The sequence below is a fragment of the Lepus europaeus genome, chromosome 14, assembly GCF_033115175.1.
Source record: "Lepus europaeus isolate LE1 chromosome 14, mLepTim1.pri, whole genome shotgun sequence".
NCBI lineage: Eukaryota > Metazoa > Chordata > Mammalia > Lagomorpha > Leporidae > Lepus > Lepus europaeus.
The window spans coordinates 14240394-14267008 of record NC_084840.1 but is presented as its reverse complement, the minus strand read 5'-3'; the positions used below and the strand labels follow the sequence as shown (position 1 = coordinate 14267008).

At 39.4% G+C, this 26615-nt stretch overlaps 1 protein-coding gene across 2 annotated transcripts in view; it reads right to left on the bottom strand.

Moving 5' to 3' along the window:
- Window positions 1-26615, bottom strand: part of NEK7 (NIMA related kinase 7) — a 153345-nt gene that overhangs the window by 78674 nt on the left and 48056 nt on the right. For both annotated transcript variants that reach the window (XM_062211552.1, XM_062211553.1), the window contains exon 2: window positions 14064-14147. In XM_062211552.1, the coding sequence (XP_062067536.1) occupies window positions 14064-14120 (57 nt within the window). In that variant the 5' untranslated portion in view covers window positions 14121-14147. The remainder of the gene's footprint in view (window positions 1-14063; window positions 14148-26615) is intronic.

Below are 26615 nucleotides of genomic sequence, written 5' to 3'. Positions count from 1 at the left end.
TTAAAATAAAACTGAAAATCACTAACTGAAAAGCAGAATAACTGTACATAGTCCATAAATCTGTGGATTTGAAACCACGATATTGTGACAAATAAAAACTAAGAGACTGATTGGCTAATTCAACACACAATGTCTTCTAAGATAACTAAATATATACTAAATCTTCCATGTAAATATTTTCAAACTGATTCACTCTTGGAAAAATTTTCAAAGCAGTAACATGGGCAACATAAATATAAGCCTACACACTTTTTAAAATATTACTTTATACTTACTAACTACAAAATATGTACAACTCCACACTTAATGAGAATAATTAAAACTGATCTTGGAAGCATTTATATTATATCCTGTGTTCAATTATTAAGTTTAGGTTACTGAGATATCTGAATCTATGTACTAACAGGCCATGTTATAAAAGCATTCTGAGATCTCAGAAACATAAATATTCAAGTCAAATATGAAACTAATGAAACTAAACCTTAAAGTGAATGAAGACTCATATAGTATGTTAAGTGTTCTATACTCAGATTAACAAATTTCTCAATATCAATACAGTCTAATCACCTAATACCAGCTCTTACTAACAAGAGTAATTGGAATTAAATTCATTCTACGTGTCAGTCTTGCGTTTACTGCATTTATTTCATATAAATCCTTTCCATTTTTTATATAAAATTCGTTCTGTGAGCCACTGTCTCTTATTCTCACAGGTACAGACCCCTTAAATAATTAATAATTTCCCAGGACTAAATTAATTTCTTTAATTTGCTGTAAATTGGAAGGCAAAGACATTTACTGAGCAATAAGGTAATTCAGGGTAACATCATGATGATAATTCTCTCTGGGGAAATTAGAAGAGTCACAGCATGGACTCAACAGACTCCCTAGAGAGAAAATTATGTCCTGATAATTCCCAAAGGTATTGTTATCAATGATCTAACATACAAGCCAGTATTAATTACAAGATTTAACACCATTAGTAAGATTTTCATTGTTATTACAAATTCATCCCTTACTGGCAATTTCCATGTTACCAGTTACTTACTTAAACAAATTACATTTTGTTATAATTGGTTGAATTTCTCCAAAACTTAAAAGCAATACAACTTTGAAATGCCCTTCAATTTTATTTAGCAATAGAGCTCCTGCTATGGTATTTTATCATTAAAAGAATGTTACTTAACTCTAAACTACAAAAACCAGAAAACATTTCCTGAAAATGTCTAAAATAACTGTCATAGATTGCTTTCTACAAAACTCACTGGAAACCAAAAACAACAAACAAAAAATGCCATATGTGCCAGCAAGGCTTAATTATTTGTGTTTATACCACTTTAAAAATATGAATGTTAGTCATGATAACTGGCTTTTCATCAAACAAAGTAGAAAATTCACTCAGCGTAAGAAAAATGAGCAACCATACAAAGTCAGTTATCTAATTAAGCATTTATAATATGCTGGGATTTGTAATATTTAATTATCAATAGTTCTGTTACTCAGCAGAGCAATTACTACATCCAAATGATATAACCAAAAATATTGATAATTCTCCTAGGCTATCATAAACAGAATAATTACTAAAGACTACCATTCCCTCCTTTCCCCACAAGCGCTACCAGTTTCATTTGCAAAGTTAAACTTGGAAAGAAAAAAATCCTCTTTCTGAGAGAGACGGAGAAAAAGAAAGTACACATGTATTCCACAAACATTGATGGAGGGAGTTTAAACAATAAATATGTAACAACAAAGCCAAGAAGCAAATAGATAACAGTATCTACCAGTTATTCTGCATGGTTAAGTACTAGGGAGAGAAATGACAAAGGATAATGTGATACGAATGAGTGGGTGGCTATTTTAGATTGGGTAACTTAGGGATGATTTGTTGAGGATGTAAATTTACACTGTGATTAAAAGACAAGGAAACAGCAATCACAGCAGAAAGAACAGCTGGAAAAAATGTCTTAAGGAAGGACGAGTGTGATGTTCTCCAGGAACAACAAGAAGTAGCATTGGCTGCAGTTCTGAGCACGGGCAGTGGTAAGGAAAGAGCCTTGACAGCAGGAGCAAGGAACTGGGACTTGAGCAGGCGAGCACTGTCCTGCATTCTCACAGACAGTTCACAAGATAACTGTGCAGCTGCATGGAAAAGGAAATGGAAGAGGAGAGCCGAGCACAGTGGGAGCAGGGAGACCAGACAGAAGCTAACGGACTTGGCTGAAGAGCTGAGGGAAGTGTAGCAGGTGAAGACAGCAGGCAAAATCAAGAGACAAGCTTGAGGTAGAGGCTAAAGATCTGTCATGAGTTGAATACCAGGGCTGAGGACAGGGAGATCAAGGATGACTCAGATTTTTGGTTTGCACACCTGGATGGATAGTGGTGCCATTCACTGAGGTAACCAAGGCTAACGTTTGGGCAGGAGGTAAACAACAAAAACCAGATACTAAAGAGTATAATGTGGCATGGAGGAAGTAAGGGGGACAGAGTTTCATGGGCAAGACAATTGCAGTGCATGTTCATCATCAACAGCACTAACACTGAATGAGTGCCAACTGCACGCCACGCACCATACCAAAAACTCCTCATCAACTCCAAGAGGAACAAACCAGGAGATTTATTCTCCTCATGTTTTCATAGGAAAACAGAGACTTACAGACACGAAATAATGTGCCCTCTAACACACACCTAGGCAGTAGACACTAGGCAGTTCTTGACCTGACGCCCGGCAGCAGGACTCCAGAGCTCATATTCTACATCACCACTCTCAGCAGTGCCCTCCTGCTCCCTTCCAGCTCCTCTGTGTATTCTTCCCCGTAAGCACTGATGCTCCCAGGCCATCTCGTCTCACTTTGCTCATCACTCAGGGTAATCTGATTTGTGGTCCATCTCCCCCATGCTCTAGTTAGTGCTGGAGCAGATTAATTCTGGGCACTTCCCTCATCCCCTGGTAAGCATCCCATCAAACTCTTCTGCAAAGGGTTCCACTCCTGAATCCTGGTACTCCCAGGCTGAATGAGATTTAACCTGAAAAACAAAAAGGACTTACATTTCCATAGAAATGTGACTGGACTAAGAAATATTTCTCAAAATTCTGAAACTTGTATAAAGGTATCACGATGGAGTTCGAAGGAGCACATTAGGGTACATTCAATGATGCTCTTCCAGCCACTGCGTGACTCCAAATAGGTTTCCCCTACTGAAAGAATCTTTGAAATCACTCCTTTAGAATGCTATTTTGTGAACTGCACAAAACTATTGGTTGTATTTAAGAACACATCTCATTCTGGTTAAAAAAAAAAAATACCAAAACCATTTATTCTATTCACCAAGTAAATACAGGGCGCCAAAGGATGCTGGAATATTTCCAAATGTCAAATTCACTCTCAAAAATAGAATAAATTAATCATTGTAATTATTAAAACTATTTTTTGAGCTTTTACTGTTTCAAATTAAGTTGAAAAGCTACTTTGAATAATGTCAGCCTCATCTCTGGCCACATCTCTCTGAACAGACTATTCAAACAGAAATTCCAAAAGAGCAGATAAACCGTGTATTCTCATTCTTTTCAAAATCATCTGAATTTAAGATGAAGAACTCTTAGGCCTGAACATGCAAATGTGGAAAGTTAATCTGAATTTAAATTTAACTCAAACACTTGAAATTTTTCAAAATAATTCTCATTTGACAGCTTTAATATAGTCTTTTCCTAAAATAACCTGAAGTAATTGGCAACTATATAACATGGTTTGATCAATATTTAGCTAAAGAGTTAGAAATTAACTTTCACTTATCTATGACTAAGCATCCATTATACAAATACTTGTTTCTTACTTCTTAACACACATTGATCTAAAATATGCTACATAAAAGTGAACAATGTACTCAGTACAGTATATTTTCATGTACTAGAAACTTTCTATCAGCCCTTAAGGCATTCAGATCTGGCTGAAGAGCCCATGAGAGTATTTTAGGCATGGAAAGCCAAGACACTCTGGGAAAAAAAAAAAAAAAAGACCTAAATGAAAGATCTCTGCGAGTGAAACCCCAGTGGAAAGAACAGGGCCATCAAAGAAGGAGGTACCTTTCTCTGAAGGGAGGAAAGAACTTCCACTTTGACTATGACCCTGTCGGAATAAGATCGAAGTCGGCGAACCCTAAAGGCTTCCATAGCCTTGGCAACTCATGACTAGAGCCTAGGGAGATTACTGATGCCATAAACAAGAGTGTCAAATTGTTAAGTCAACAACAGGAGTCACTGTGTACTTACTTCTCATGTGGGAATCTGTCCTTAATGTGTTGTCCAATGTGAAATAATGCTATAACTAGTACTGAAACAGTATTTTACACTTTGTGTTTCTGTGTGGGTGCAAACTGGTGAAATCTTTACTTAATATATACTAAATAAATCTGTATATAAAAAGGATTGAAAATGAATCTTGATGCGAATGGAATGGGAGAGGGAGTGGGAGATGGGAGGGGTGCGAGTGGGAGGGAAATTATGGGGGAGGGGGGCATTGTAATCCATAAACTGTACTTTGGAAATTTATATTTACTAAATAAAAAAATAAAAAAAAGAAGATTTCTAGTGAGAACCCGCCATAATATTCATTTTCTCAGAACAACATTGTTATTGTCTTCTAAATTTATGTATCTTATCTACTACTATATTTCCCTCATGGCCACATAAAACCATTTTTTAAAAAATTTTATTTATTTGAAAGGCAGAGTTACAGAGAGGCAGAGGCAGAGGGAGGGAGAGAGAGAGAGAAAGAGAGAGATTTTCCATCTGCTAGTTCACTCTTCAATTGGCCACAACAGCAGGACCTAGGCCAATCTAAAGCCAGGAGCCAGGAGCTTCTTCTGGGTCTCTCAAGCAGGTGCAGGGGCCCAAGGACTTGGGCCATCTTCTACTGCTTTCCCAGGCCACAGCAGAGAGCTGGATCAGAAGTGGAGCAGCTGGGTCTCAAACCAGCGCCAGCACTGTAGGGGGAGGTTTTACCTGCTATGCCACAGTGCTAGCCCCCATAAAACCATTTTTATAAGTAATATTTATTTACTTACTTTATATTCCACCAGAGACTAAATGTCCTTGAATGTCACTGAGAACATCACCTCATCACCTTAGATTTGGAGAGGGAAAAATGATTGGTATAATCAAGACACTACAGAATCTGAGTCCAAAATAGGGAATGGCACAAAATGCAATTTGATAAATAAAAGGAGACCAGATAATGCAGATCCTCTAAGTCATATTAAAAAAACAAACAAACAGAATTTATCCTGAAGAAACCAGAATAACAAGAATATAATAAAGTATATAGCTTAGAAAGATGATCTTTGTTGTAGTATGGAGAATAGACTAGAAACAGCACAGTGAGACCAGTTAACAAGCTGCTGTGATAATCTAGATACATGGGGACTAGAATCTAAACTAGAGTAGCTCCCATCAGGATGTGGAGAACAGTTTAGAGTCAAACCAACAGACCATGGAAACTGCCTAAACATGGACTGAGATTTCCTTGTTTCTAGCTTGGGCAACTGGATGGGTGGTAGCAAAAATCACAAGCAACAATGCAGCCTTGGGTCAAATACAATAAATTTCAACTTGAAGACTAAAAGTGTGAGGTACCTATGGAAAGAGCAGGGTGGGTCATGGTAATGGGGGTGATGAGATGGGCCACAGAACATGTTAGAACTTTCCCTATGAAAGCTAATAAGCTGGCTTAGGAGTCAAACAGGCTAGGGCCAAATCCCAGTTCTATGGCTTACTAGCCATGTGATCACCAGCAGGCTGGTTAATTAGACTGAATCTCATCTACTCATTTGCAAAGTGGGAAAAATAATGCCTCCATATGGCTTCTGTTGGGAAAGAATGAGACTGTGTAGCGGAAGAGCAAAGAGCTCAATAATCATTAGGTACTGGTGGTGGCAGCTGTACAACTACCCAGGAGAAGGTGACAAGAGAGTGAGCTAGGTGGTCAAGTTTTCTTTTTTTTTTTTTTCTTTATTTTTTTGGTGGTCAACTTTTCTTTATTTTTTTTTTAACTTTTATTTAATGAATATAAATTTCCAGTGTACAGCTTATGGATTACAATGGCTTCCCCCTCCCATAGCTTCCCTCCCACCCACAACCCTCCCCTCTCCCGCTCCCTCTCCCCTTCCATTCGCATCAAGATTCATTTTCAATTCTCTTTATATACAGAATATCAATTTAGTATAAAGATTTCAACAGTTTGCACCCACATAGAAACACAAAGTGAAACATACTGTTTGAGTACTAGTTATAGCATTAAATCACAATGTACAGCACATTAAGGACAGAGATCCCACATGAGGAGCAAGCGCACAGTGGCTCCTGTTGTTGACCCAACAAATTGACACTCTAGTTTATGGCGCCAGTAACCATCCTAGGCTGTCATCATGAGTTGCCAAGGCTATGGAAGCCTTCCAAGTTTGCCGACTCTGATCATATTTAGACAAGGTCATAAAAGACAGGGTAAGGATAGTAACCAATGATCCTAAGAGTGGTATTTACCAGGTTTGAACAATTATACAGCATTAAGTGGGGAAGAGGACCATCAGTACACACAGGTTGGGAGTAGAGCCATTGGTGGTAGAGTAGAGGTTATGATTACGAAGGAATGAGGCCCAAGTGCGCTAGACAGGGTCTAGAACAAAGGACAGAGTCATTATTAGAGGAGCTAAGAAAGGTGCTGTCTAAGCTACAAGTAATTTTTCTGATTGAGAGGCAAATAGAACCTGATAGAAGGGGCTTGATAATAATCTGGTGGGCTTTAGGCCTTGTAAATTCAGAGGCCCAGACCTATCTATCTCTTCACATGGGGTATATCCTAAGGGAGGTGTGAACCTCCTAGGGGAAGGCACTCTGTTGACTTTCATTACTTGGCTGGCCTGGGAGGAGAGCTGGCCAGGTAAAGACAGGGGGCATCTCTAACAAGAAATTTACAGTTCTGCCTGCAATGTTGCTGACCCTACTTGACCATCCCCTCAGCTGCAGTGGTCGCTTTGGAAGTTGGGCTGAGTGAAGGGCTTTTCAGCTTAGAGCCAGTAAGATCTGTGGCTCTGACCTGGGCATCCTTCGACTCCAGGGCAGGTCCATTTCCAGTGATCCAACTCTTGGCAGAGCTGCCAGGGCTCTTCACAAGCTGACTTCTGCTGAAGCCCATGCTTACCACATTGAAAGCCACTGCAGTGGACTGGCCTGTTGGGTCTCCTTGAGGGCAGATCACTGTACAGATCAGCCAGTAATAGGCCTGCCACCCATTGCTTCTGATGCCGAGCTTTCTTTTCTTCCTGGTTTGTGTTAAAGCAGACCAGAGGATGCAAGTCAAGGGAGTGCCCGTGTCCCATCTCTAATCTTCGGTGGCCTGAACTACAAGTCTATAGTCACAGGCATGTTCTGTAGTAGTTTTTCTAAGGTAGACAATGCCCATGAGGAAAATTATATTCTCACTTTAAAACTTTCTTTCCCTTTTGTCTGAAAGGGAGGTTTTTTCTACTTACTGTATACTTCGCTGATGGCGAAGTGAATCTAGCTATGAGATTATTATTTAAGTTCTTATTTTGGCTATGCTATTACAGAAAAATGTTAGCCATCTCTTTTATAAGGTCTAAAGATTAAATTGTGCGTCCTACAGATTCTTTTATAATAGAATTAGTTTCCTACCTTGAAGAGAATAGAGAAATGAAAGAACAAGTTGGTGGTCAACTTTTCAATGTGAGGAGTGATAAAGGTGATAAGGAAGTCAGAAGGTAACAGCAATAAGGAAGACAAGAGTCTTTTAGTCGAGTGGCATAAGTCACAAAGCTGCATTTCCCAGCAAGGTGGTCTGGAACAGACTTTGTGCATGGGAAGGTTTATGTTTCTGACACTTGGGCTATGTAGCCTCCACTAGAAAGGGTTTGTGTCCTGGGGGAAAGAGTTATGTTCCCATTACAGCAAGGAGGTGGATAAAAATCAAGGATAAATGAAGCATGCAGGTGGGTCCATGTATAACAAATGAGATATTCTGAAGCTGTTTATATATTTTAATTTTCATTTATAAGATAGTGCTTTGAAAAGAGAGAAGGTAGGCTGATTTGAAACCAAGTTTGTATTCACTCATTGTGGCAGAGCAGGTTAAGCCTCTGCTTGTGAAGCCAGCCTCCCATATCAGAACACCTGTATGAGTCCTGGCTGTTCCACTTCTGATCCAGCTCTCTGCTCATGTGCCTGGGAATGCAGCAGCAGATGCCCCAATTACTTGCCATCCATGTGGGGAAACCCAGAAGGATTCTGAGTTCCTGTCTTCAGCCTGGCCCAGCCCTGGCCTTTGAGATAATTTGGGAGTAAACAAATGGATGAAAGATACTTTGTGTGTGTGTGTGTGTGTGCTCTTTTTTGTCACTCTGCTTTCAAATAAATAAACATTAAAACAAGTATTAATCTAATACTTTGTGTGCCAATCTGGGAACTAGGGATACAGTTCAGCCTCTAAGAGAAGAAAAACAATAAACAAACTAGAAAGTGATAAGGTGATAAAATCTGATGCAGAAAACTATAACAGGGAAGGTATAATGGGTGGGTAGAAAGGTTCAGTTCTCACTGACTCCTCAAAGAAGGTGATATTTAAATATGTACTTGAAGAAGATGAGTGAGCAACCTGATGGAAAATTACTGATAGGTTTTTAAACAGACGTGGTTTGACAGAACTTTTACAAGGGTCACTGACTGCTAGGCTGGAAACAGACTGAAGAGGAAGGGGGCAATGCTGAAAGCAAAGAGATCAATTAGGAAGCTACTGAAATAAGAGAAGCAACGAATGAATGTAACTTCTAACCAGACGGACAGCAACAGAGGAAGCAAGAACTGTTCCAATTCTAAACATACTTTTTAAATTTTTATTTATTTGAGAGGCAGAGAGTTTCTATTTAAAGACAGAGTCTTTGGTATCTGTTAAATTAAATTTGAGATGAGAAAAATATGAGGAAGTCAAGAAAGGCTGTAATATGAGAGTATGCGCATCAGCAACTGGAATCCTGGGCTTGCCACCAACTGAGACAGTGAAAACTGAGAGTAGAAGAGATGGGAGGAAATAAGTAGAGTTCACTTTCAATCACATTACGATTCAGACATGCGAATTTTATATCAAGGAATCAACTGAATATGAGTCTGGAATTCAGGACAGAGGGCCAGGTTGAAATATACATTTGAAAGTCAGCAGCATAGAATCAAAACACTAGAAGAAATTGAGATTGATAGATCGATCCATCGATCAATCATCTATCTATCTAGTCTAAGAATTGAGCCTTGGGACACACCAATGTTAAGAAGCTCAGGAACTGAGGAGAAGTCACTGAAGGATGGACTCCCAAGGAAAGTGAAAAACAAGATCCCTGGAAGCCAACTGAAGAAAAGACTTCAGAGTTCGGTCAACTCTATCAAATGCAGCTGATAAATAAGATGAGACCTGAGAACTGGTCCCTTGACTGAGCAATGCCAGGTCTGGGTATCTTGGCAACAGTGGCTTAGGTAGCACAGAGGAGGAGAAAGAAGTTAGGAAAAAAGGAGAAATGGGAAACAGAACTCCAGATAAACCTAGGCATTTGCTACAAGAAGAAATGGGAAAGCAACTTTGCAAACTTCGCTTAGGAGTTTTTCCTTTGTTTGTTTTTTAGAAGGAATAATACCATGGTAGCAAGAACCCAGAAAATGGGGATGAGTTGAGCAGGGGATGGAACACAGGAGCTCAGCAGGGGATGGAAACAGGATCTGGCCTCTGAAAACAGTGTGGCCAGTTATCTGCAAGCAACAAACAAGGAGAGCACAGGAGTGCAGATTCCAGAAGAGGGGTCTCCAAGAGAGGAAACTGTGAAAGTTGTCTTCTGATTGTTTTTCTAGTGAAATAGGAAGCAAACACATGAGCTGAGAATAGGATGGGGGAAGATATGCTGAGGCCTTGCGCTGAGAAAAGATATGGGGTAGCAGAGACTGGGAGTGACGAGAGTGGGAAGTGAATGGACTAAGGATATCACCACTGAACAGCGTTAGGCTTTACTTGAGGTTCATGGCCATTAATTCAAACTATGACAAGAGTTTTTTTTTCTCAAAACAGCTATCACCCATTCTCCTCTTTCAACATCAACAAAGATGCTCAATCAAGGAAAGTGATCAAGAATGGAGAATTTTTTTTTTAAATGAGAGCTCTACTCAATGCCATTTGGGAAAACTACTTTATCAGAAGAAGCAAGGTCAATGATCCTTATTTTACAAAGAGAGAAGCTCTGGAAGAGAGAGGAAGGCAATATAGTTATCAAGTCCCAAATCATACCCACTCAAGACAGTCCACTGGGAGCTACTCTTGCTAGCCTAAATGAACCTTAATAAGTACACTGAATTTGTTCAAGGTAAACCTCATCTCATCTCTTCACACTCATGGCACAAGTATACAATATCACAAATAGACAATAGTTTGTGCTCCCATGAAGCTTAAAGGAATGGTTAGTCTATCTTACAGGCAGAGTTGGAAGGCTCCAGGCCATGGTTCTTGTACTTTCCAAGCTGTAAAAATAAGGTATGTCTATTTTCCTACCTGAAGATCTGAGAAATCTTCTGTCCCTCACAGGCAGTCAAAATACTATGCTATTTTCCACTTGGCTTTAAAAAAAAAAAAAAGCATAAACTACCCTCTGATTATTATTAAAATTAAGCCTCCAAAAACTTCAGACTGCACTGATTGTTATTGTTTTATATTTAACTTTACACAAAAGAGGTGAATGTATCTTGGACCTCTTTATTCAATGACCATGAATCAAAATAATCTTATTAGGACTAGTCTTATTAAGACTAATCTAAAATTAGTCTTATAGTAAAAACTAAATGTTTCATTACTTCTTTATCATCAACTTTTATGAAGTCTGAGTTTAAAAAAAAATTAAGAAAGGCAAATTCACTGTTCCACAAACAAGAGTTCAAATGCAATGAAAATACATAGGATAACAATCTAACCAAAATATCATTTTAGTACCTTATACATTAATAGAAGGAATCAAGGAAGGAGAGGAAGAAGGAAAGCTGACAAAAAAGACTGCCTCTAAATCTGAGAGAATGAGGGTAATGCAAAAAAAAAAAAAAAAACATAAATATCACATTCCAAAACTTAAAGGGAACTCGTACTACATTAAAAATGAGACCACATTTATGCATTATGGGGTTAGAGTAGTCATCTTGAAACAAGAAAAGGAAAGGCTCACCCATGCAGCCCCGCTCTCCCCCAGTCTGAGCGACTGGGCACTCTCTCTCAGGTCCTGTCTGGAGAGGTGCCCATCCATTTTTACGGATGTCCCTACCCTAATAAACTTTGCTACCTTTACCTCCCATTAAAAAAAAAAAAAGAAAGAAAAGAAAAAGAAAAGGAAAGGAAAGGCTATGCCAAGAGCATACATCACTCATCATTAGAAAAGGGAATTGGTATTTGACACTTGGAAAGCTGACTCCCTCAGTTTCAGTTTATGGCCAGGCTTCCATTAGCATTACCAAAGTGAAAGAAGTCACTGGGCTAGCCATATGTTGCCATATCACCCCCATTATTCAGGCCAATGGTGTGGAACAAAAGCAAAGAAGGTTGTCAACCCAAGCAGAGGCTGTCCTTTCCCCGTCTTTTAGAATGATGCTACCGAGAGCAGTAACATTTTTCAAAGACTTAATAAGCAAAAACGCCTATAAGCTCTTGTCAAGGAATCTTCCTTTCACTGTCTCACACCATCAGTCTGACGGCAGAGACTCCCTTCCCCCACTTGCCGCGGCAGCCAGAGCCTGGCTGACACTTGCCTATCTCCACAGACAGAGGTGTGCCCACGCGGGAGCAGCAGCAGGAGGCAGAAGCGAAAGGAACAGTGTGAAAAGAAAAGCAGAACCATTTCTATAATTTTGAAATTTACACTGTGTGGCGGCCAAGCGTCTCCCAGGAAAATAATTATCTTCATTTTTGCTTCCGACTGTCGCTCCGACCTCTCCTGGGAGGTGAATCAGCAGGAGACAAAAATGAAAGGACTATGTTTTTTTTTCTTTGAAACACAGGGCTGTTCAAACCTGTGAATTCCAAAATCGTAACATGAACTACCTAATTTTTAGAGGTGTCCTTTTATTGTCTTCACCAGAAGCAATATAACAAAAACAGTGCCTGTGGATGTGTGTAAAATTGGCACTAAGATATGTCTACATACAAGAGGTTGTTTATCATGATCTTGGCAATGTAACTTACGACTCTAACACAAAATATAGATGGCATATTTTAAAAAAACTTCTCAAAATAGAAATACTGGCCTTATTTAAAGGAGTTCTGCTCAATACAGAGAACTCAATAAGTAAAACAAAATGAACTACTATTAAGGAAAGGCTAATTTAAGCCTGGTTGTTTTAAGGAGTTCTAGTTACGTATTTGCATTGATTCCCTGCTCTGGGTGAAGAATTAAAGTGCCACAGGGCACCAGAGACAGACAACACACGGTCATGTACCTCAAAATTTCCACCTCAAGTTGTCAGGGACATCACAAGAGAGACAAGTAATGCATCAGAGTTTCCAAGAAAAAGGATCACACTCCGAAGCCCATACAATGCTTCATGTTAAAACTGACATTTAAAAAAGCAACAAAAAGTTTTTCTTTTCAGAGAAGCAGAAAGAGAGAGAGAGAGAGAGAGAGAGAGAGAGAAATACAGAGATCTTCCATCTACTGGTTCATCCCCTCAGATGCCTGCAACAGCCAGGGTTGGGCGAGGTTGAAGCCAGGAGCCAGGAATTTCATCCAGGTCTCCACAGGTGTAGCAGGGACCCACCTACTGAAGCCATCATGGCTGCCTCCCAGGGCTGCATTAGCAGAAACCAGAATCAGTGGAGCTAGGACTGGAAGCCAGGTGCTCCACATGAGATGCGGATGTTCAAGGCAGTCAGCACTGGAGCCCCTGAGCAAAACGCCTGCTCCAGAGAAGGTATTTTATAGGGTCCTTGAAGGATGGGCAGGATGTGAAAAGCTGGAGGCAGATGGAGGGTATAAAAGAGAGGGTTTTGTTGTTGTTGGCAGTATTTTCTGAACTGTGCTTCTGCAGAAGCCAACATTGCACTGAAATACGATTCCACAGATGAGTAAGTGTGGAAGACATACCTCATACTATCCTTCTCCCAAATTCACAATGCACATTAGTATGCTACAGATAGGGAGGGAGGGAGGGAGGAAACGAGCTAGCTAGCTAGCTAGATAGGAGGACATTCTGCCATAGTGACAAGTGTTTGCCTCAGTTCTCCCAGACCCATTTGATTACAGAACTCAGTTGAGAGAATTTCTATCAGTTCCTCAAACACTTTCACAAACACTAAGCAAGCAAAAACAACGGCACAAGGCTGGCAAAGTGTATATGGGACCTACTGCAGAAGGCCTCAAAGCCCATACTGAGAAAGAGTCTTTATGAATGACAACAAGAAAAAAGAGAATGACAAAAGAAAAAAGAGGTACCCCCATCCTGTTATTTAACCTGTCATTACCTATCAAACTCTACAGCTAGCACTCTTCATGAATGCTAGATGCTAAATAATATATTTCAATAGTGCATCTACATTTTTACTAAAGCATTCGTTTTACTTCATTTTATGTTAGAAGAAACAAGCAGGGCACTACTGACAGGAGAGAAAAGCAACAATAAAGGTTGTTGTGCACAAACCAATGTCTGCCTGCGAGAGCAGAGAGGCAGGCACAAGAGACACAGGCACTGCCCAAACCTGGGCACAGCCCCACCTGTTCTCTTCTTCCTGTGCACCTAAGCCTGCTATTAACCCTTAAAGCCTAGCGGTCACTCTAAGCTAAAAGCGAAAGTTGCCCTTTCATTTCCATGTCTGTACATGAGAACAAACACAAATCAAATCAAAATTTTTAAAGTAACTCTAAAACTTGGAAATTCAAAATTAGCATTTTGGGCTACCATGTCCTAAGGACACTGTAAATCCACTCTTGCCTTACACACATTTAATACAGATGCGAATTCTTCTGCCCTCATAATCAGAATCAATTACCTGTGGTTGGAACTGAGGAACAGGGGGCCCTTGCATTCCTTGAGACTGCGCATCCATTGTCTGAAGCAACAGCAGCTTAGAATTCTGCAAAAGTTAAGTTGAAAGTTAAACAATGGAACCATTACCAATGCCTGTCAGTCATCATCTACCCAACCTTTGCATTTAAACACTAGAGCAGGGGTGGGGAACCATTTTTCTGCCAAGGGCCATTTGGATATTTATAACAGTATTTGTAGGCCACACAAAATTATCAGCTTAAAAGTTGGCCTGCTATAGATTTAGCAAATTTCGAGTCTTGCCTGCAGTTGCCTTGGGAGCGCCAGACCAAATGCTTTTGCAGGCCTTATATGGCCCATGGGCCAGATGTTCCCCACCCCTGCACTAGAGACACACCTGATGCTTCAAGAATTAACACGCTCTCATTCTTGCCACCTCATTCTACCCAAGGCCTGTACGGCTCACACAAACATTCACTATCTCAACCATTTCCACTTCTCCAACAGCATTACGCGCTTAGGCAATCTGATTTCCTGAGATGAAATTTCTTCTCCCCAATCTGTCCATAGATTAGAAACACTTCTCCTTATCCTGCCCATTATGAGAATATAAATACCATGGCAAGCCCCCATAACCAAGCCCAATATTTTTAAATCACCTCATCCTCATTTTCTAAAAATGTTAGTACTTCTATTCTATTATTCAATTGTAATGCTTACTGCATTTTTTTTGGCATAAAAGGAAAAGGGCAGTCCTTACATAAGAAAGTTTACTCTTTACACATACTTTATTTATAATTACAAAGCACTCATCCATGAATTCAGTGAACATATGCTGAAGATCATTTACACATCAGGCACCGCACAAGACTCCCTAACTGCAAAGATCAATGAGACATAGCCTCTGGTCTGCAGCAGCTACTTTTGCCTTTTTTTTTTTTTTTTTTTTTTTTGGCTTTTTGCACAGGATTTTTTTTTATTTAATAAATATAAATTTACAAAGTACAACTTTTGCATTGCTGTGGCTTTTTCCCCCATGAACTCCCTCCCACCTGCAACCATCCCATCTCTTACTCCCTCTCCCATCCCACTCTTCATCAAGATTCATTTTCAATTGTCTTTATATACAGATGATCAACTTAGTATATACTAAGCAAAGATTTCAACAGACTGCACCCACACAACCGCACAAGATATAGAGTACTGTTTGACTAGTAGTTTTACCGTTAATTCTCACGTAATTCTCTACGTGGGGAGCGGGTGCACAGTGACTCCCGTTGTTGATTTAACAATTGACACTCTTATTTATGACGTCAGTAATCACTCGAGGCTCTTGCCATGAGCTGTTAAGGCTATGGAAGCCTCCTGAGTTCACCAACTCTGATCTTATTTAGTCAAGGCCATATCACAGTGGAGCTTCCTTCCTCCCTGGAGAAAGGTGTTCCCTTCTTTGATGGCCCGTTCTTTCTCACTCACAGAGATCTTTCATTTAGGTCGTTTTTGCCACAGCGTCTTGGCTTTCCACCCCTGCGAGACTCTCAAAGACCTTTTACTTTTGCCCTAATTCTACTCACTGCCAAGTGCTTCTAAGTTCTTTATAAATGTCATATTTTAACTAAAATTTTGTAAGTCCCTTTTTTAAAAAGACAAGACTTATTTATTTATTTGAAAGTCAGAGCTACATACAGAGAGGAGAGGCAGAGTGAGAGAGAGAAAGAGAGAGAGGTCCTCTATCCGCAGGTTCACTCCCCAATTGGTCGCAACAGCTGGAGCTGCGCCGATCGGAAGCCAGGAGCCAGGAGCCTCCCCTGGGTCTCCCATGTGGGTGCAGGGGCCCAAGTACCCGGGCCATCTTCCACTGCTATCCCAGGCCACAGCAGAGAGCTGGATTGGAAGTGGAGCAGCTGAGTCTCAGACCTGTACCCACATGGGATGTCGATGCTTCAGGCCAGGGTGTTAACCCACTGCACCACAGTGCCGGTCCCTTGTAAGTCCCTTTAATTGGGATGAACAGTTGGGGAAACTAAAACACATCTTCACTTCATCACACACTTCAACCAGAAATAAGAATATTCTGGACATGAGTCATTTGTGTTACAAGTATCTTCTACTCTATAAATTCTTTTTGAAACTTTCTCAATGGTGTCCATCTTTCAATTAACTAGTGAACAGAAACTCAGTATCCTAAATTATTAATATTTCTCATATTGGCAATTAAAGCTGAAAAAATTTTTTTTATATTTGACAGAATCAGACAGTGAGAGAGAGAGACAGAGAGAAAGGTCTTCCCTTGCCATTGGTTCACCCTCCAATGGCCCCCGCAGCCGGCGTGCTGCGCCAATCTGAAGCCAGGAGCCAAGTGCTTCCTCCTGGTCTCCCATGCAGGGGCAGGGCCCAAGCACTTGGGCCATCCTCCACTGCACTCCCGGGCCACAGCAGAGAGCTAGACAGGAAGAGGAGCAACTGGGACAGAATCTGGCACCCCAACTGGGACTAGAACCGGGGGTGCCAGCGCCACAGGCGGAGGATTAGTCTAGTGAGCCTGAGCCGCGGCGCCAGCCAAATTTCACTTTAAAAGTCCCAATTTTATCACTGGCAACAAATAATGTCCTTTAAATGACAAGTACTTTTCATGAAAATATCTATAAAACATCTGTCTGAATAACCACACTTTTGTTCTTTCAAGTAAAAATGGTGTCCCACAGAAACAGGAGATGGCATGCTCTGCACCCACCACACAAATACTTTTTCTGGACACAGCTTTGCTGACATAGTGTTTTAAGACTACTTCCCATTACATCATGTGTCATATTAAAGATACGTATCCGGGGCCGGCACTGTGGCACAGCAGGTTAACACCCTGGCCTAAAGCGCCAGCATCCCATATGGGCACTGGTTCTAGTCCCAGCTGCTCCTCTTCCAATCCAGCTCTCTGCTGTGGCCTGGGAAAGCAGTAGAGGACAGCCCAAGTCCTTGGGCCCCTGCACCCACATGGGAGACCTGGAAGAAGCTCCTGGCTTCGGTTTGGCACAGCTCCAGCTGTTGCTGCCATCTGGGGAGTCAACCAGTAGATGGAAGACCTCTCTCTGTGTCTATACCTCTCTCTGTAACTCTTTCAAAAAATAATATAAACCTTAAAAAAAAGACATATTCAAAGTCCTGAGTTTGAAGGAATAATATTCTTTATCACTTCATCAAGGACTTTTTAAGTGAAACTTGCATTCTGTCTTTGTACAAGTGCAAGCAAATAAAGAATATAAAGACTACTACAGGGGCCGGCATCGTGACGAAGTGGGTGAAGCTGCTACCTTCAGTGCTAACATCCCATGTGGGTGCTGGTTCATGCCCCGGCTGCTCTACTTCCGATCCAGCTCTCTGTTGTGGCCTAGGAAAGCAATGGAGGACGGTCCAAGTCTTTGGGCCCCTACTGCCTCGTGGGAGACCTAGAGGAGGCTCCTGGCTCCTGGCTCCCGGCTTTGGATCGGCACAGCTCCAGGTGTTGCGGCCATTTGGAGAGTGAGCCAACGGACAGAAGACCTCTCTCTCTCTCTCTCTCTTTCTCTCTGCCTCTCCTTCTCTCTGTGTAACTCCAACTTTCAAATAAATAGATAAATCTCTAAAAAAATAAAAGACTAGTACAGCTTGGTGCCACTGTATTGATTAAAATTAAGGCACTAGTGGTTTTGCAGGTAATGTCTTAGAATTATTATGAAAATCATTGTAATCCTGAAAACCACAATAAAGGCTGTCAAGGATCCCACCCAAACACCTATGCTTAAACCCCTATTCCCAGAAGTCTGCAGCCATACTTTGAGTAGACCTGGTCTAGCCAAATGTCTGCAATGTACACTTCATAGTCTTCCCTTTTCCTAACTCCCTGCTCCCATAGCAAACCCATCATTAAGTGCTGTTTGTTCTATTTCCAAAATGTACCTCAAACGTGTCCATGTTCCTCCATTACTACCAATGCTTCACTAGAACAAGTTTGCTTTATGTCTCCACTTGGGATCTGCTACTGCTTGATTTCTCCTTTCCACCAATCTCTCCGTAGTGACATTTTAAAAACATAAATCAAACCATGACACTCACATTACTCTTGGAATAGAATCCAAACTCCTTGCCAAATACTACAGGGCCCTGTGGGTAATCCACGCCTCTCTCTCCTACATTAGCTTGGTGCAGTCCCTCACTATCCACCTTCCACAGACACTGAACTCCTCGTCTGTTCTTGAAACCTCCTGAGACCTTTCTGGAACCAGGGCTTTTGTATTTTGTTCTTCTAGGCCCAGCACATCTGCCTGCATGTCTGGCTCAAAATCAGGCTCATCCTAATCACACTCTCCTAAGTGGTACACCTCCTCTCTACCTTGTTTACCTTTCATATCATCAATCCTTCAGCCTACACAGCTGTTACAATCATTCAACAATTTACAGTATCTTACTTTTTACTTGTGCTATAATTTAAGCAATATCAAGGCAAGAACTCTCATTCTGTTTCCTGTTAAATTCCCCAGTCAGTACCTGAAACATTCAATAACCACTCAGTAAACATCTGCTGAATGAAAGAAAAGTGAAAGTAAACAGGAAACAGAGGACAGATTTCAAAGTCATTAACGATTAGACTTTTAGATATGGGTGGTGATGGAAAAGTAAAGTGTGGATTCTAAGATTTTAGCATGAGGGAAACAGTATGTGGTACTAACACCATCCAAATAGTTCACAGACAAAAAATAAAAATAGGGCAGGTGTCAGGAAAAGCAGAGAACAGGATGGGAATAATTCAGAAAAACCAAATGTGAATTATTAGATGTAAAATCACTTATAAAAAGTTATATAATAGCCAAAATATGTTCTATAGAACCTTTAAGGAAGAGGAGTTTAATACACTGTCTTGTAATTCTTAAACCAGTTTTTCATTATAATTAAAGCCTCTTAATGTGACTGAAAAGTTTTTTTCCTAAGCATACCAGTTTCTCCAAATCTTTCAAATACCACAAATATTTTCACATATCTCCACAAACTTAGTGTACATTAAGGTAAAAACACTTTCCCTATTCTTGTATATAGCCATATGTTTTATAGAAAATATAAGTACAAAATTAGGAATGTGAATTGTGAATAAACACTAAAGCTTACTTAATTTTTAAAACTCAGTTTCTTAAAAACTTATGTATTTATTTGAAAAATGGAGGGGAGGGGCAAAGAAAGAGAAGAAAGAAATGTACGTGAGAAGAGAGACAGAGATCTTGTAGGGTTCACTCTCCAAATGCCAGAAAAAGCCAGGGGTAGGCTAAGCTAGAGCCAGGAGCCAGGAATTCCACATGGGTCTGCCACATCGGTGGCAGGGGCTCCAGCACTTGGACCATCCTCTGCTTCTTCCCAGGTGGTCTGAGACCAGCACTGGATGCCAGCATCGCAAGTGGAGGCTTATCCCACTGCACCACAACACTGGTGCAACTGTTCAGTTTTAAGAACTCAGGTCTGCCAGTGGGCTGAAAATTCATATAATCCCTATTAGAAAATTATTAAAGAAAATAATATATTATAAATAATAACACAGTCCTCAAGGAAACAATGAGATAACATTGTATTTGAGCAGACATACTATTACAACATCAGTTTAAATAAAAAAATCTTTCCTAGTTCCAATATTTAATAAATTTTAAGAATTCTAAACTTAACACTGAGATAATTACCAGCATATGAAATTATGCTAGTTGTATATGTTTTCCTGAATATTATTTGAATTAAACAATTAGAGTTGATATATTCTTAGCCAAAATCTTAATCAAAATACAAAGCTTTAATTTCTTTCTTTAGATATCCCCAATGAATTCATCTTTGAAAGTTTCATATTTTGCAGAAAGTGACCTAAAAAAACCAATATACATTTCAAAATAACTGTCCTGATTCTTTGCTAGCTACAAAATATATTAAAACATATATAATAAAAGCGTTTCTTAACAAGATGAGGCTTAAAATACACCCATAATAAAACCCATTGGAGACATTTTACTTATGGTCACTATTTTTGTCAAAAAAAAAAAAAAAGAAACTTATCTTTTACAAAGAAAAGAATTTGTAATTAGTATTAGAGTTCTTAGCTAAGGAAAAGTACTTCATTCTACAACAAAAAAATTACTTAACAATGAAGAAAGATATAAAGATCAATCCTAGATCCTTTCAAATTCAGTTTCAAACTTGATCTAAAGTTTAACACAAATCTGATTCCAAACAAAGGGTACCTGTAGATTCTATTCATTAAAAAAAGACTTCCTTGGGGCCAGCATTGTGGCACAGAGGGTAAAGCCACTGCCTGCAACACTAGCATTCCACATAGGCTCCAGTTGTGTCCTGGCTGCTTCACCTGAAATCCAGCTACCTGCTAATGGCCTGAGGAAGAAGAGGAAGAAGGGCCCCATCATCCCTGTGAGAGACCTGGATGAAGCTCCAGACTCTGGGTTTGGGCCTGGCCCAGCACTCACCATCGTGAACATTTGGGAAGAGAACCAACAGATGGGAGATCTCTCTCTGTCTCTTCTTCTATCTTCAACTATTTCAATTAAATAAATCTTTTAAAAAAAATAAGACCTCTTCGTTTCCAAATTCATCTTTTGATAACTGCATCATGCTATCACAAATTCTTTTTTATAAAATATTTATTTTAGTTATTTGAAAGGGAAAATGACAGAGAGGGAGAGACAGAGAAAGAAAGTCACCTTGCATCTGTTGGTTCACTTTCCAAATGGTCACAACAGCCAGGAAGAAGCCAGGAGGCTGGAACTCCATCTGGGTATCCCACATAGAAGAGGCCCAGGCACTTGGGTCATCTTCCACTGCTTTCCCAGGCCAATAAAAGGAGCTGCATTGGAAGTGGAGCAGCCCAGATGCCAACCAGTGCTCCAATATGGGATGGTGGCATCACAATCAACAGCTTAACTGGTGTTGACAATGCTGGCCCCATCACAATTTCTTCACAACTAATCCTTGACCCAATATGAAATCTTAAATATGAAACTATGTGCATTCAAATCCAGAGAGAGATTCCAGACAAACAATTTCAGGGGAAGTTTTTATTTTTTATTTTTCAGAATTCTAATGAATGGAAATACACTAACCCAAACTTATTTATTAGTTTCCCTTTTTTTTCAAGATGACATTTCCCTTCAATATTCAAGGTTATTCATGAAGTCTTTAGTATTCCTTACAGTTGTATGTAACACTGAAATATTGAGAGAATATTAAGACTTTTTCATTGATCAAAACAAGTATAATTTAAGAATAACAATATAGACAGAGAAGCAACCACATTAAAATAACAATACACCTGTCCAAAACAAAGCTACTGACAAGTGACTCCTATAAAATGAAAAGACATCATGGAAATTTTCAAGGGGGCTGAACGCTCAAACCCAAAGCGAAATGCTTTTCTGGGCCCGAAGTCCCCATTCAGCAGGAATACTCCTGACCTCACCCTCCTGTCTCCATTTCACTCCCTAAGTCATCCAAGATTTCTTAACCATGCATGTGACACGTTTCTAACAGAAACATTACCTATAAGTGCTTAGAATCAATGCTCCATTCTTATATTTCTGTTATCACAGGCAGGCTTTTAAAAACCAGCACGATAACTATCAGATTGAAGAGAACAATGAATGTTCCTAGATCATCTAATCATTAAGCTAATCTAGCACCAATCTTGATTTGTAAACCATTCTTCACTTACAGGAATCAGTGCTCTTTGGAGAAATGTTTAGTTTCAGGGCCAGAGCTGGAAAAGTGTAACCTGACCTCAAAACACCTTACTTTGCCAGAAAACAAGTTAGTATACACATGCTTAGACCACATTTTCTTTATGCATTCATCTGTTGATGGGCATTAAGCTGGTCCCATCTTAACTGTCATAGATAGTGTTCCAGGGACACAGATATGCATGTATCTCTTCTACGTACTGATTTCACTTCCAGCTGACACACCCAGAAGAGGGATTGTAGGATGCTACGGTGGTTAAGTTTCTAATTTTTTGAATAAGCTCCATACTGCTTTCCACGATGTCTATACCAATTTCTATCCCCACCAGCAGTGTGAAAAAAATATTTTTTTTCCCATATCCTCACTGGCACTTATTTTTTGACCTTTTGATAACAGTCAATCTGCCTGGCATGAGATGACATTTCACTGTGGACTGAATTTGCCTTTCTGTGATAATCAGTAATGTTGAGGATATTTTCATATACAAGTTGGGACAAACCCTTAATTTAGTCATGAGGTAACACCAGGTAAACCAAAATTAAGGTCATCTATAAACAACTAGCCTGTCCTCTTCAATACTCTGTCTGAAAAGGAAACAATGAAGAACTGTTTCGGGCAAAGAGAAAAAAACAACTAAATATAAAGAACCCAAGGTTTTCTTTTGCTATAAGAACTATGTCTGGGATAATTGAAATGAATGAGAAAATCTGAATGTCAGTACATTAGTAATAATATTGTAGCAATGCCAAATTGTTTCACATAATTGAACTGGGATTTTATATATATATATATAATATTACATATAATATATATATATTATATTACATATAATATATTATGTGTTTTTAGGAAACACAGAGTTATTTATGGGTAAAAAGGAAATCATGGCTACAATTTCACTTCAAATGTTTCATTTTCTGTATCATCTGTATCAATGTTATATGAAACAGCAGATGGAAGGGAGTAGAGTTAACAATGAATCTAGAACTGAAAGACAGGAAAAGCAATATGTAATGGGAGGGTGGTAAATGGAACTGAAGTGTTCTAAGGTTCCCATTAGAGACTTCTGAGAAAAGAAAAAGTACATTTTTTACTTCATGCAGCTTTTTATTTTCAGGAATACACAGGCGTCGTTTTAAAATTTACTTATTGGAGAGGCAGAAAAAGAGAGAGAGAGAGCGAGCGAGCTCCTATCATCTGATTCACTCCCCAGAGAGAGAGAGAGAGAGAGAGTGTGTGTGTGTTCCTATCATCTGATTCACTCCCCAAATGTCCCCAAGAGCTGGGATTGGGCCAGGCAGAAGCCAGGAGTTGGGAACTCAATGCTAGAATCTATGTGGGTGGCAGACACCCAACCAACTGAGCCATCATCTGCTGCCTCCCAGAGTGTGCATTAGCAGGAAGCAGGGAGTAGAGCCAGGGGCAGGTCCTGAACCTAGGCACTCCAATATGAGACATGGGTGTCTCAACTGGTAGCCTAACCGACAGGCCAAATGCCCATTCATCTATATGCTTTTTACTTTTGCGTACTTTTACCACTTGTTAAGTGTAAATTACAATCTACACACAGTGAAATTGTCATTTTTAGTGTATAATTTCAGCAAGTTTGAAAAACAGAACCACATAACCATGAGAACCAAAACACAGAACAGCGCTACCAGCCCACAAGGTCCCATGCCCCTTTACAGTCAAACCTCCCCCAGTATCTAATGATCATTGATCTGTATACAGTCCCTACAGTTTTCTCTTGGCTATACACCATATGAACACAGCTTCTGAGCGTGGCTTCTTTCACTCAGCCCAGTGTACCCGAGATTCACCCATGTTATCATGTATAGTTGTTCACGGTTTTCTAAGTTGAATGGACAAGCCACATTTGGCCTTTCTATTCTTCAACTGCAGCTCAATGCACTGTTTCCAGTTCGGGGCAATTTTGAATAAAGCTACCTGAAACATCTATATACATGTTTTCATTTCACTAGGGGTAAATATTTAGGAAACAGATTGATGGGTAATATTAGATTTAAAAAGTTGAAGATATATGTAAAAAACAAAGTCTTTCTTTGATACAATCAAATCAAACAAAAAATGGAAGTACGTCAGACCGCCTCATATCACCACACATCCTCCTCATGGCCTCAACGGTGTTCCCCTTGCAATTCTTTTATTGTTTATTACTCTAGTAAGATTATCACAAAGGTTGGGATATACTACTTGCCTACTGGATTTGCATTTTTGTCAATTCATCAAGTAAGAAAGAAGAAAATGAGAGGTAGAAGGGGACTTCAAAAAGTCCATGGAAGATGGAACCAAAAAAATTTATGTTGGTGTAAAAAATTTTGAAAGCTATGTATAGTTTTTTTCATAATATTCACCCTAACTTTTCTGCAGATCTCTCATAGGATGTATGATAAAGTGAGAAATGTAATGAACCTTTCAATTTTGTGGAAAAGGAGACATTATCTTCTCCTAAGTATTCAATGAACTAGAATTGGCTTAAAACAAAATTGATTGATGCTGAAAGTATATGTATTACATATTTTCATTGGAAAATTAAGCCAATTATGATAGTTGTTTATGAACTCCCACTCCTCATAAAATGCACATGGTTATTAACCAGTCACTAACAACAGACTACTGAACAAAGGAGAACATAGATAGTCAGAGGAATGCTTAAGCTGTTCAGTACGCTCTGTTCTGATATGGGATAATGTACATAGATTTTTTCTAAGACACTGAAATGAAAAGTTTGCAACACTTGGCAAACATTTTTTTAAGTAAATCTTTCTCAAAATGTTGCTATATTTCAGACACGCTCTCTAAATCATTTGATCATCTCCCATTAGGGTAACATACTGAGGAAGATTTTACATTAGAATGCAGAGGTCCACTAAAATAACATCCTAATGTTGTTTTACACTGAAACACCACTGAAATAAAATAAAGGTTGAAATAACCAGGACTAATATTTTTATTTTGGTTCTTGCTGACACCTGCTGGTTCAACTTTATCTTCATCATTAATACACATCCAGATGCTGCAAGTCTTAAATATAAAGGTTAATATAAGCACGTGAAACAGAATCCTTAGATTAATCAAGGAATGACTGACTCGAAAAGTAAAGGAACACACATCAGTCTCCTGCTAATCACTTCCCATGTCCATTGATTTTTGATAAAATCAGTGTTGGGGTTAATACTATAAATCACTTCCCAATGAATTTACTTAATAAAAACTTGATTACCTAGTATTTTGATTCTGCCTTATTATTTAATTCTAAGACTAAAGTTACATTTTTTAACTTAAATTGAAAAAGCCAGATCATTTAATAAAACTAAAAATAAAAAAGTTAAAAAAAGTGATATATTTTAAAAACTATTACAGAAGGTAATTTTTTTTGTTTGTTTTACTAAATCCTAAATCCTAAACCTATGAAATGTCACAATAATATGTGGCCTTTATCAAGTCCTCAAAATCATTCCCTCCCTCCCTCCAGCTTTCCCCAAAGCCATTATAATATAATACAGAACAAAAACACCACTTCCCTCTTTCTAAAAACTTTCACCTCAAATTCCTAATATAAGACATACAAATGTTTGCAAGTAGAAAAAAGTGAGTCATTTTACTTATCTTTTACTGGCTTTTATTCTTTCTATAGCTTAACAAACCCAATTAGAAACAGAACCCATAAACCATTACTAAATCGGCAAAATGATCAAATCAAATAAGAGTGGGCCAAAGCATCTATAACAAAAAAAGCCTAAAAGATCATGCAGTGTATGTCAGGTGTAAATGCTTATCCTTTACATATTAATTACACAGGAGCCTATCGCTCCCATGGTAAATGCAATTACTTCAACCTGAATCTGAGTGATATTAGAACATAGCATTTTGCACAAAATGCAGCTTGAGTACGCAGTAAGAGTCAATGCCCTCAATGCTGGGTGGCCATCAGGATCACTATGGAGCCTTTTTGTCTTCTCCTTTTTTTTTAATAGAGCTGTTTGGGCCACCCTAGCCCCCACCCTGGGATTATGATCCCTATGTCTGAAATGGGCCCCATCGTTCACTGTTTAAAAATAAGTGAAGAAGTACACAGGTGATTATGACACACAGATTTTGAGCCTCACAGTGTTTTAATTTAGCAGGTAGTGGGTTTGGTCTATTTTCAGTTCAGCTCTCTATGTCCAGATGTATCACTGCGGCTGAAAGTGATGAGTACTTGGCAGTGGCTGCCAAAACCGCACTTGTGTTTGGCCCCATTGATAAAGCTGTTTTAGACTCTGGGCAGAGAACATGAAAGCTGTCCATGCTCAGCGCCTTCTGCCTTCCGGAGTCTAAAACAGATCCAAACAAACAGACAAAGGAACGGGCTTTTATTCAAGGCCAGGACTGACGGCCAGCTCCAGGAGAAGTCAGGGGGAGGCAGGAGGGGAGCAGCGCCCACAACAGGAGTTTGGATGCTCCCCAGGTATTGTTGCTGTTAATACTACTGTGGTTCTTCGCATGTTACTCTATTTTAAAAGAAGGGATGCTGGGAAGCAACACAAACATCTCTCTCAAGCTCCCAAAAACGTCTCTTTTGAGTACCTGCCCTGCCTTTTTATCAAGTACGGGTTCCTCTCCAAACTGCAATGTTCAGAAAAGTCATTTCAGACAATATCTGTAAATAAGATATCTGAGACTTATTTTCAAAATAAATATACAGATCTAAGATATTAAGCTTAAAACTGTTGAATATTTGCCAGTTAAGAAGACAATAGCTAAATGACTTTACATCATATAAAAAAATAATAAACATTCC